Source organism: Andrena cerasifolii, chromosome 7, assembly GCF_050908995.1.
Source record: "Andrena cerasifolii isolate SP2316 chromosome 7, iyAndCera1_principal, whole genome shotgun sequence".
Lineage (NCBI taxonomy): Eukaryota > Metazoa > Arthropoda > Insecta > Hymenoptera > Andrenidae > Andrena > Andrena cerasifolii.
Genome location: NC_135124.1, coordinates 4,011,031 through 4,023,458, shown reverse-complemented (window position 1 = coordinate 4,023,458; position 12,428 = coordinate 4,011,031). Strand labels below are relative to the sequence as shown.

Here is a 12,428-nt window from a genome sequence, read left to right as displayed (position 1 = left end):
GTTGGAATTTGGTAAAAATTCTCAAAATTGCAAAGTAGCTTTTATTTAATTATTTAATAGACCGAACCAGTGCGTCGAAATCATATCTTCTAATTAGTAATGTTCGTTCCGTAAAACGAGAACATTAAGCCGAAACAATGTTAACATCAAAATAATAGGTGCACAACTTACCGTCAATCGAAAAAGGGAATTCCGAGGAGGCAAGACTACTTGCTGGTCCCGCAGCATGCAGAAGGTATTCGGGCCCCAAACCACCCAGTCCTGAAACATTGTGGAAAAGGCAATTAAAACTAACTACATTGGAAAAAAAACTTGAACATAATCAACCTTTAATCCTTTAATCGTGAGTCGAAAGTATGTAATAGGGGAAGAGGTGGTAACATGGACCACTATTTCGTTTAATTAATTTCAAATGTACCTGTAGCATGAAGAATCATCAGCAGTGTTAGCCAACGTATCTCTTATTATGTATTATTAATTCTTAAGACAAAATAAAACTGTTGAAAGAGTATAACAATTTGTTTTATCAGAGTATAAAATGTGGGATTTCGAAAACGGAGTGGTAACATAAACCAGATATAAAAATTGTATTCTTTGTTACTATCAGCTGTTTATTACTTAACCAATCTTTGTTCTTCAAGTGTCAAAGGAACTGATTACTTTAAAAATTAAAATACAAAATAAATTTGATGAGTGAAGTGAAAAAACTGAATTCAAATTGTATTCACGTTCTTCGTGAACAAAAGCCGCAAATAAAGTTTTCAGTTTCACAACCACTTCTTTCTAGGAATTATTTTACTTTGAAAAGAAGGATTGGTTGCAACATTCAATGATTAACTTAACTGAAAAAAGAGGCGATAACTTGTTCCATATTACCACCAACGCCATTTTTTAAATGATTCATTAACCCTCAACGAAGGGAAAACATTTTCAAAAAAGTAACCCTGCCATTTTGAACTTTAATCTTATTACTGTCCAAGACTATTATGTATAGATAATGTTCTTTTAAGCTTAGGTAACTTATGATAAATTTTGCTGTCTATGAAATGTAAAAGTTGCTTTCATGACCGTAAACACTTGACGATGCAGACGCCAGAGTGACAAATTAGCAACAGAGGAATCTAATGGTTGTAGCTACATACTACTGTTGCAAACAGATGATAAACGTATTTTGGAAAAAACAGCCTGTTCCAAATTACCACCCTGTTCCATATTACATAGGGAACTCTTCCCCTAGCAATAACTTTATTGTTTCTTTATAGACTACACGACTTCTTTCATTTATAAACTCTTAATCTTCTAGACTAAAATCTAAACCTAAACATGAAACCACTTAGGTACTATTTACTACTTTATCTAACAAGGGGAGGACACCATGAGGTAGACACCGATTTTGACGAGCCTTGGCACGATGGATCTATGTCGAAAATAAGTAAATAGGTGTCTGAGCGTTTCTGTCAATGGTCCTTAATGATAGAGATATTTACATGGAAATTATTAAAAATTGCATAGTGGCCGGGGGATTTTACCCTGGCGTCCGCGGGAGATTCCCTTCTGGAGGCGTTGGGGTGCCTTTTGAAAATGTCTCCACGTTAAAAAAAAATTTATAAATTTTTTTTTATAAATTATTTTTTTTTTTTAACTTGGGGAAATCTTCAAAATGCACCCCGACTCCTTCAGAGGGGAATCCTCCGGGAGCGCCAGGGTAGTATGGGATTTTTACCCATTAGAACTCCACGGCCACTATGAAATTTTTAATAATTTCCATGTAAATATCTCTATTATTAAGGCCCATTGGCAGAAACGCTCGGACACCTATTTACTTATTTTCGACATAGATTCATCGTGCCAAGGCTCATCAAAATCGGTGTCTACCTCATGGTGTCCTCCCCTTGTAAGCTATCTCTACTATATACATATATCTTTAACTGTTACTTATTATCCCAGTACAGTCATTTAACCTATTTTATCCTTCTTCGAATAGGAAGTATAAATTATATCGTATGTCGTAAAACGCGTATGATGGATCAGGTTCACAGAACTTGATTCCCAAAGAGATCCTTCCGGCGGAAATGCGGGCCCTTTCCATAGAGCTTCTCAGTGTCCACGATACAGAGGGTACTCTCCATTTCTATCACCGCTTTTATTACGTTCATCGAAGAGGAGATAACAGAGACACGGGAAATTCGAAACATTATCCACTTGTAGGTGTAGTAAAGAATAGCAAGTAGCAAACACCCTGTTTAGCTGTGGATGATATTAGTTAGCAAAATAATAGACTATCTTTAATGAACTTTAAAAAATCGAGAATTTCTACCCACTCTGAATTTTCTTTCCTAATAGTAAATGGGCATATCTAAGTTTTCGAACGAGCTGTTGTATTCATTTATGTAAGTATAAACAATTTCTGCTGAAAATGTTACAGGTATCCTATAACATGACGAAGCAACATACAACAAAAAATAAATTAGAACTGCGAATATGATGCTTTTAATCCATAACAGTTTTTACAATTATTCGATATGAAAGACACGTGAATTATAATATATCTTTCCCGTCCCTTTAAAACGTTCCATTTCGGTGCCACATTTATTTCAATAATTTCATACACAAAGTTTCTTACCTACTTCCTTCCAAGTAATTTACGAAATACGTAATCCGTTAGTCGAATTACAGTGCATTGAAAATAATCTCAACGAAAATAAAATAAGACTCTTCGAGGCCTCAAATCCAAAGAGACTGAACATTAAATTGAGAATCAACCCTATTTCATCAGTCAACGCTTTGCAGTCACGCTACGATAGCAAGTGTTTTCCCAAAAATATCTGACTCAAGGGGTTGAGTTTAGTAAGGTTAGATCCGCCATTGCCAGAAGTGGCCGTACCTAATGTCGAATGAATTTTAAGCTCCGCGGACGATGTCGTCGAAATTAGGCGCAGTCTTCAGTCATTATCGCTCTACTTATCTCGGGACAAGTACATGCCAAAGTAATTACCGTGTAACGAGGCGTTGGGACTGTGCGTGGAGGCCTGGAGCTGATGGTAAAGGTGGTCCATGTAGTTGAGCCGGTAGGCGGGATGCAGGGCTGTATGGTCCGAGAGGGGGTGACTTCTGCGAAGGAAGTCACCGCCGGAAGTCCCGTTGACGGCAGCCCCGCCACCTCCGCTACCAGCGCCGCCGCCAGCGCCACCACTTGCGCCTCCGCCCGCTCCGCCGCCACCGCCGGTGGCCGCGCTGCCGATCGCCGTTGTACTGCCGGACAATCTGGAAAATTCGTAATCAAATTAGATTCCGTTTCTGCGCTTGGAATCTCTTATTCTTAAGGATTCAATTCTAGTTTGAAATAATTTTAGTTGAGAATTTCAGGGGAGTTGGAGTAGGGGAAGGTGGGGCAAGACGGGGTATCCCCCGTATCTTGTAAAAGAGAAAAGCAAATACTGGACATATACATTTCACTTTGCTCACGGATGAAAGTTAAATAGTTACTGGACGTTTCAAAAATATTTTTGGAAAAATGTTATAATTGATTGCTCTAAGACATGAGATAGCTCATGGTCATGCTTATTTCGTCTGAACCTAATCATCGCACGATTGCCATTTACAAACACTTGTTACTTGTGTGACTAGGTTTAGTGATGTACAAATATAGCATGAAAGTTCGAGGGACAATAATTTAATTTTTTTTAGAGGATTGCATGTATTGTTTTTAAAAATAAAAAGACTGAAATTTCATATACGTAATTCGGGGACCTTATCTCTTCCCATTTTGACATTGTAGATAGATACATTATTGGACAATTATTATTTTTAATGCAATGCTTGAATATGTTATACACATATCTGCGACATGCACAGTTTTACACTAAATGTCAAAGGCGCTGGGATTCTTACTTCTTCTAACCCTTTAAAAGATGACCAATTTTTTTTTTATTTCTGCGAATTATAAGTTACGCATACGCTGCGTTCCACATTAGAGCGTACTCGTTTCGCGCAGGGATACACTGTTGATTGGTAGTAAACCGGCAGGGAAAGTGCTACGACCAATCGCGAAAGTGCTACGACCAATCGCGTGCGTCAGATCCGTGGGAGCTGCGCAGATCGGTCGCAAATCGGTAGGGGCGTTGGTACGCTCTTATATGGAACGCAGTGTAGTTTTAATAATATTAAAATGTATTGCATAATATAATAGGTTAATGCCACTAATTTCATAGTAAGGTTCGACACGTTTGTTGTAACGTGTTTGTTTTTGTATCTTGTACTTATTTGTATTTATATTCTTCTTATCAGTACTAATCGTATTTTGTTATTATTCTCTGGGTTTGATTTAATAGCAGCAAATTGGCTGAATCTCGCCCATTACATGTCATTGTACAATTAGGCTCATATCACTCTAGTACTGTTCCTATTTTTGTTAATAGTATGCAGATGGGAATGTAATAAACACTTATTATTATTGTTGTTATTATACAGAAAACTGTTAGGAGAATTTACAAAGAAATAAAGAGATCCAAATTGAAGAAATTAAGACACCATATATTAACTTGCAATTAGCTAAATACCTACTCCTTTCAGTAGAAGAGCGTTTAAAGAAACATAAAACATTTCGTGGAAAGGGGAAGCAATTTAGACGGCAGGTTAATCTTCTTGAAAGGACAATGCAAACAGGCGAACGCCTGTTTGACGAATGAAATTACGACACGCTTAAAGCCACGGCAAATGGTGCGTGTCTCTCAGTCAAAGATTCTATTTTTGCTCCCTCCACGATGGAACAGGTGTTTTCTACCAATCGACTTGTTTCCTGGTAAGTTTCTCCTCGAAAGCGAATTGAATTTTTCCCTTTTCCGTCTCCCACAGAGAAATGTACCCCGAAAAGTGGCAACAAAAACATCCCTTGGTAAATTTAAGAATCACAAGGAGCACGTGTCTCTTTTTCCAACCCAGACAATTCGTCACGCGCGGGATATCGGGCAGTGACGCGTATCTCGTACATTCAAACGTATTCTGACTCATTCGGGAATTACGTACCAGTGATATGTTAAGTCACTTCTCTGTGTATTTTGATCCAATTATTTGTGACGGGTGGGAAATTTATTTAATTAAGACTCGAGAATATTTTTTTCCGCTGAAAAATTATATACATGAACGTAAGAAAACTGTGAAGCTCTAGATATTAACTTCTGCACTATCTTCTTACTATGAGAAATAAAAGATTGGATGTTACAGCGCTAGCTACAACTTTCGTGTGAAAATTCTAAGTTCCCTAGAAAATAATTTTTTTAAAATCAAAATTCTACCTGCTGTAAATACATTGAAATATTTCCAAAGGGCAACATTATCGCGTGTCATAACAAAAAACATTTGTTCCCTAATCATAAATCCAAGACGTAATTCGCCCGACGAAAGTATGTTCACTACTTCCAGGGGCGTATCTAGGGTGGGGCAAGTAGGGCTCGTGCACTGGGCTTCTTGAATAAATTTATTTGGATGGTTAGTGTTAGTAGTTTACGCTTGTTATTCGTGTGCTTCGACTGCTTCGCATGCCTCTTTAGAGAAGCTTAAAAAAGAACCCATTATGCAAGTTACGCGCCGCATAAGGGCGCCAGCCGAAGGGGGCGCTAAAAAAATATATCGCACACCTAATAATAAAAGAATCCAACTCCCACATAAACAAAATGTAAATGTATTTTTTTTTTATTGTACCTCGTAAAGACAAAACATATTAAATAGAAACCAGGTGCAGAAATTTGGGGGCGCCAAGAATTTTCTTGCATAAGGGCGCCAAATATCCTCGCGCCGGCCCTGCTTTTCGGCTTCATTTGCCTCCAACTTTCCTCTCTTTTAGAGACACTATAATAAGAGTCTGGACACGAGAAGGCCACTTTTTGATTGGTCCGCCATTTTTTATCGAAATCCTGCGAGAGAGATATACACCATTTCACTCTTAACAACTCTTACATTTATGGCGATATTTTACTATCTACTAATCTGAAAATGTGCATTTGGGTAGTAAAAAAAGAATGTATATACATTCATAACATAACCTTTTTTGGCCACTTTTGATTGGCCCGCCATTTTCCATCTATTCCCGCTGATTTTAATCATGATTGTCACGTAAAAATAGGTTTACCTCACAGAGGCGGAAATTATCCCTTGGTGCCCAATTTTTGTGAGGAATATTTTTTAGCCATAAAGCTCGACGTTCGGGACATTTGGGAAAGACTCTCAAAATATAACCCTTTTCCGAGGTGTTATTACAAAAGGGTGCTGTACATCCAACCATTCTGTATGAATCAATCGCAATTAGAATTTCTTGATATACCAATGTATATACCTATTTACGTGAAGTAAGCAGAAGTAAGATACCGCCATAAACGTAAGAGTTGTTAAGAGTGGAATGGTGTATATCTCTTTCTCTCTCGTGGGTTTTCGATCAAACATGGCGGACAGTGGCTCGCGTCCAGGCTCTTATTATAGTGTCCCTAGTCTCTTTCGCCCTTCAGCTTCACTTTTTTTAAAAGGATTATCTAAATTCTAAATAGTATGCTTCTGAATGATATGCTTTGGGGGAGGGGGGGAGGCGCAAATCTTATATACGCTTGCCCCAGGCACTGTTTACACTAAATACGCCACTGCCTACTTCCCGCCCAGAGTTGGGCAAAATGTAACCTAACTACAAATTACAAAGCACGATTAAACTGTAATTGTGTAATTGATTACACATTATTTTCAGCAATCTATCATTTTAATAGTTGACAAAAGCAAATGGTTAACTACCTAAATTAACAATTACAGAAAATAATGTGTAATTAATTACACAATTACAGTTTAATCGTAATTTGTAATTTATAATTAGATTACATTTTGCCCAACTCTGTTCCCGCCCCAAAACGAGGGATGAAACAGTTTATAGCGCGAAGATCCGAGATTAAGCGTACAGAAAATCGCTGCGGACGACGGCGGCCTGAGAAGATCGGCGCATTTTGCTCTCGTTCGTCATAAGACAGAGCGGCACAGAGGAAGGAGACGCGACACACGGTCCTCGTGAAGGGGCCACGAAGAGAGCGCCGCACATTTTGACTGACGGCCATTCGCCACGCTCGGAACATCGGGAAATGGCGCGTGTCCCGTACCTTCAAAGATATTCTCTCAGCCAAGTCGTATCGTTAGTGCCACTTTACGACGGCTTGTCCCTGAGCGGCCGGGATTCTTCGAAGAATCATAAAGAACCTCGGATGGTTTGAAATCTTTATTAGGAACTGGCTAAACCGCATGCAACTCGCCTCTAAAACAGCAAAACTCGGCGGGAAACTAGGGTAATCCATTGCCAAGGTCATGCACTCGGGGAATTTCCCTGAGACGATAGGAAATTCCCATGAGAAACAGAGAATCTCAAAAGGCCTTGGAAATGAAGATATATGTGATACTAAGGATGCAAATAATCCTCCAGGTTTCAAACATATGCAGAGGGCGCAAAATAACTGGACAACAGAGTTGGTGTAACTAAAAAATTATTTTAATGCGACACTGCTTCAATTGATTAGCTTTGGTGTGTGCCCGCGCTCGCTACGATGTGAGCCTGTTCTTCATATCGACTTGTTCAGGAGCAACTTTGAGAACAATGACCCTATAACTAGGGGGTGTAGTTTGGCTAACGGAATTAGCCACTGCGTTGATTTTTTCTCTGGTTCTATGAACCAGTTTAAACTTGCTATGTATAAGGCGATTCATTTGTGACATTAGACCTACTCTTGATAGTCTGTGATGACGTTGTGTTTCTACCAATTATAGAATAATGGGCTACTAAATAAATAAATAAATACTAAATAAATAAATAAATAAAAACGTCCAAGGCGGTTCCGTTACAGAGTGCAGTCTCGAACTGTCTTCTTTCCTCAATGCGCATCAGGACGCACCCTCGAGAAATCGGCGCGCTACACCTAGCGTTCTGAGAAAACACAGCAACCTATCGACGACTGTCGATAATCCTTAAGGGGAAGTTCCGGTCTAAAAGTCGATTTTTTTTTATTTCATTTTTAGAATGTTCAACATTTTAGGAATACGTGTTTTAAAGGATTTTTTGAAATTCGTAAAATTCCCGAAGTTATAGGCATTTGAGTAGAGGCAAATGCATGGCACCCACGTAAAACTTTAAACGCGTTTTTCTCGAAACAGTATTCTCAAAACGGTGGGACCTGTATCTCCAAAAGTTATTATCCGATTCGACTGAAATTTTTTTTATTTTGAAGAATATACTTCTGGCTAGGGGGGAAACCCGAAAAAAATACAAAAAAATGAAAATTTATAATTTTCAAAGGCATTGAAAGGGCGAAAAATTATAGGGGAAAAGTGATTTCAAATTTCAAGTGTCGTTATATTCTAATAAATGTCATTTTTCATTTTTTTTCTGGTTTCCCTCCTAGCCAGAAGTATATTCTTCAAAATAAAAAAAGTTTCAGTCGAATCGGATAATAACTTTTGGAAATATAGGTCCCACCGATTTGGATGAATTTTTTGACGCCTTGACTTTAACGACTCCCCAGTGCCGTCTGCAATGATTAATTATAAAACAAAAAACATAATTCTATAATTTAAGACATCCTTAATACAATGCAAAACGTCCCATTAAATTATATATAGTAGTTTTCCTTTAATTAATTCCTAAAGATCACCTACTTTTTTGGGGCTCTAGACTGGAAGGTCCCCTTAAGCTGGGATTTCCAATGCGCGGCTCGCCGCGGCGGCTGGCGGCGAGCCGCGCATTGGGAATCCCAGCTTTAAAGAGGCCCAGTGTGAGATATGTAAACTCCGGCGCTTCGGCGCCTACACATAATATTCGATATTAAACAAGATATTATTGAAAAAAGTAGATTTAGGCAGTGGTGTTTTATTTTGGAGGTGATTGAAGATGGTGATATTTCGTGGCAGAAATATTCGAAATTGACAATCTTCCTGTTTGCATTTGATAGGAAATTGTATGCTTGGTGTTGGTGCTGTAGGATTGTTCAGGGAATTTTAAGGTTGCGGGAGTCCATTAAAGTCACGCCACGGGTATTTTGACATCCGCCCCTAAATCGGCGTTGTTTGACACCAGCTAAGTGCTACTTAAATTGCTGAACGTGTTTCTCAAAGACATCTTTGATATTTATGCCTGTCGCCGTTCCACCATGAATTTTTATCTGAGAATCGTTTACTTCGGGAGCTAGGACACGTCTCTTCTCCCGTGGAGAATTTTACGGAGTTCGTGCTATAGCACGAGAAAAGCTGGTGAATGAAACTTGGAAGTCTTAAGCAATAACTTCTGGTCGTTTCAAACATTTAAAACGAGGCAATCCAAATCAGTAACATAAGTTTCGAAACACTTAGAAATTTGGATATTTCTAAAGTAATTTACTGAATTTTGAAAATCTAAGTTCAAATTCGTTGTTAGCAGTCAGCAAAACTCACAATGGCCGATTCAATATGGTGGACGATATATTTTAAAAAAAGACACCCACTATACAGACATTTATATTTCTTGATTTTTATATTTTTTTCGTGAATTTTTAAAATCTAAATTCAAATTCATTGTTAGCAGTCAGCAAAACTCACAATGGCCGATTCAATATGGACGATATTAAAAAAAGCACTCACTGCACAGCCATTTATATTTCTTGATTTTTATTTTTTTCCGTGAATTTTGAAAATTTAAGTTCAAATTCGTTGTTAACAGTCAGCAAAACCCCTGGAAATAATTGTTTAAATTATCGAACTGACATAAAAGTCCGTACATCGAAGCGTATGGGCTGACGCGTTAACGAATTTTCACTTCTTTGACCTCCCATACCTCAGAAATTAATTGTCACCTCAACTTGAAAATTTCGTGTGATTGATGTCTCATCATAAGCTATCGTTTCGCATAAAATTCAGTTCCAAAATCGTGGAACCAAAAAGAGGCTATTTTTGAGTCACTCTTTGGCATAATTATTCTTCAATACCCTAGAAAGAATACCCCCGCCCCAACCACCCCTAAAGACCACTCCCTCTTTTTGTCTTGTAGCGCAATAATGTTGAATAATTTGAAAGGGGAATAGGTATGTAAGGAAAATTGATTCTTCGCATATTCCCCCTTAAAAATACAATAAAAAATAAATAACTATAACCTATTAAAGAAATAAAAAAAAGGGTGGTTTCCCTATTAACTCATAAACCCTTTATCCGATGCGGACCAAATTTTGCAAAAGTACTCTCTAGAACCCTGCGGAAAATATAGGCTGCCATAAAATCTGGATATGCCACCCCCCTGTCCCCTTATTTCATCCCCTTGACACTTTGTGATAATCAAAGTTTAAGCTAGTATTCATGTGCAATTTCTCAAAACTAACAATTAACACAACAAACAGATAAAAGATGATCACAAGTTACCAGAACACTCCGCATTATTCCAATCGATTATAATACTACACGACAATAAATCCAATATTTCAAACAGGTTTACAAATTTGCGAACTAAAAACAGCAGAGATATCAAAGAAATTTTACAAAACCGATTCAAGTTTTAGGCGTCTCAGAGAAAGTACTGACTCTGATCGAACCTTGAAGAACCTTGTGGGAACAAATGTTATTCCATTCTGTTCCAAAGCTTTATATTTCTATTATTTGATAGTCAATTATGTGGTGGTTTCAGCGATAATATCACGTGGCGCATCCCGCTGCAGAAGACCCGGGAAGCGAACGCTGGTCACGGGAAATAGAGACAGCAATTGGCGCGTGTCATAACGTTTTAACGTGTATTACGATGTTTGAGCGGGTCGCTGTCTAAATATTGGCTCCGCACCGGCACGAGTTTGCTGAGCAAAGACAACCGGGTCGACTGTTTGACTTTACTTAGAGTCCACGGATCTCGATTGCTGCCTACTCGTTACCGGCTTTACGCGACCGCTCGTGTTAACAGGTTTGTCATATAATCCGCGATGGCTTGCTTCTAAAAACGATGAGAGTCTCTTAGAATCTCTTGCTCTTTTTCATTACCACACAGTTAAAATTAGTGGTGTCAAAATCTTGCAACTTTCCCATGAACTTCGTAGCGTTTGCGTGGATTTCTTATCATTACCGGGAAACTGTTGTGTTTTAATTTTACAACGTTAACGGACGGCAGAGGCACAATTGCACTCTCACATATTTCATTTGAATATTTTCACTGTCGGTATAATTTGTACGATAAATTGATAACATTTAGACTCAATGAAAGTCAATAAAAAAAAAATCCAAAATTTTCTTTTATAATGTAAATTATCTATTTTTTTTACTTTTTTATAATAAAATAACATTATCATTAAAAAAAATCGCATTCTTTTTTTCTTGCATTATCTTCATACAAAATATATGGGGGCGCCATTGTGCCTATGCCGCTGTTATGGATGCAACCCTCGACTCGACCCCCTATCTCGGAAGGGGGTTGAGATATTTTTCTGAAATTTGGTCTATATAATCTAGACCAAAAATTTAGAGATGTCACGAAACTTCAGCCCTCCCCGGCTTCTCGAAAAGAAGTTATCGCAATTTAAAAACGCAAAAGTTACAATTGTACCTATGCCGTCTGACGAGGGTTAAACCTAAAAAAAAATGTATAGTAAGATATACTTACAATGTGTCTGACAGTGAGTTAACTGAGAACGGTTAAATATTTTGTAAGCGAGTGGATGTGAAAAAATTGTCCCTACAGAAGATTTTAGTACAGAGGGTGACATTGCGTGGTATATTGTATAGTTTCTCTGAAAGTACAGCGGTGGGGGAGATTTCAAGGTCAACTTAATTTTTTTTTTTGGTTGTACTTCCGAATGGCCCCAGTGGCCAATCGACGCGAGGTTTGAGGGAAGGGGTGGGGAGGGTGTATGGGCCCTAAATCTAAAATTGTTGCTTCGGGAATTTATTAGTTTCCGAGATATTAATAAAAAACTTTTAGTATTTCTGTTGACTTATTCCGACATAACGCATTCCACTTTCTACCTTGTCCCGGGTATTAGTATTGGTTGCGGCTAGATTAGTGCGGGTGTTGCGCGCCCTCTTGCGGGCGCGTAAAGCATGGTAGCGAACCGATGTGAGTTTGGAGATTTGAACCAGCAACTTGCGAATGCGACCCATCCTACTGTATAGGGTGTTATTCTACTGATAGTCGATATTCCAGGGGGTGATTCTACAGGCCAAAATAAGACGAAAATATAGAATACCATTTTTTAATATCGCGCTTCGTTTTCGAGAAAATTGACTTTGAATTTCACCTAGCAGTTCGCAAAACAGTTTGGCGGGACCGGAGGGTCGCCGGGTAGGGGTGACTGTACCTACGTTAAAAAAAAATTTATAAAAAATTAACAATATTTTTTTATTAATATTTTGGAAATTTATTATTTATTAATACCCGAATCTACAATTTTAGATTTAGGGTCCAGACC

At 38.2% G+C, this 12,428-nt stretch overlaps 1 protein-coding gene across 1 annotated transcript in view; it reads right to left on the bottom strand.

The window, feature by feature from the left end:
* Ci (transcriptional activator cubitus interruptus) overlaps window positions 1–12,428 on the bottom strand; it is a 217,180-nt gene that overhangs the window by 26,100 nt on the left and 178,652 nt on the right. Inside the window, exons 2-3 of the mRNA XM_076816996.1 lie at window positions 2,996–3,264; window positions 172–261 (exon numbers count right to left, since the gene is read on the bottom strand). Coding sequence (XP_076673111.1) covers window positions 172–261; window positions 2,996–3,264 — 359 coding nt within the window. The remainder of the gene's footprint in view (window positions 1–171; window positions 262–2,995; window positions 3,265–12,428) is intronic.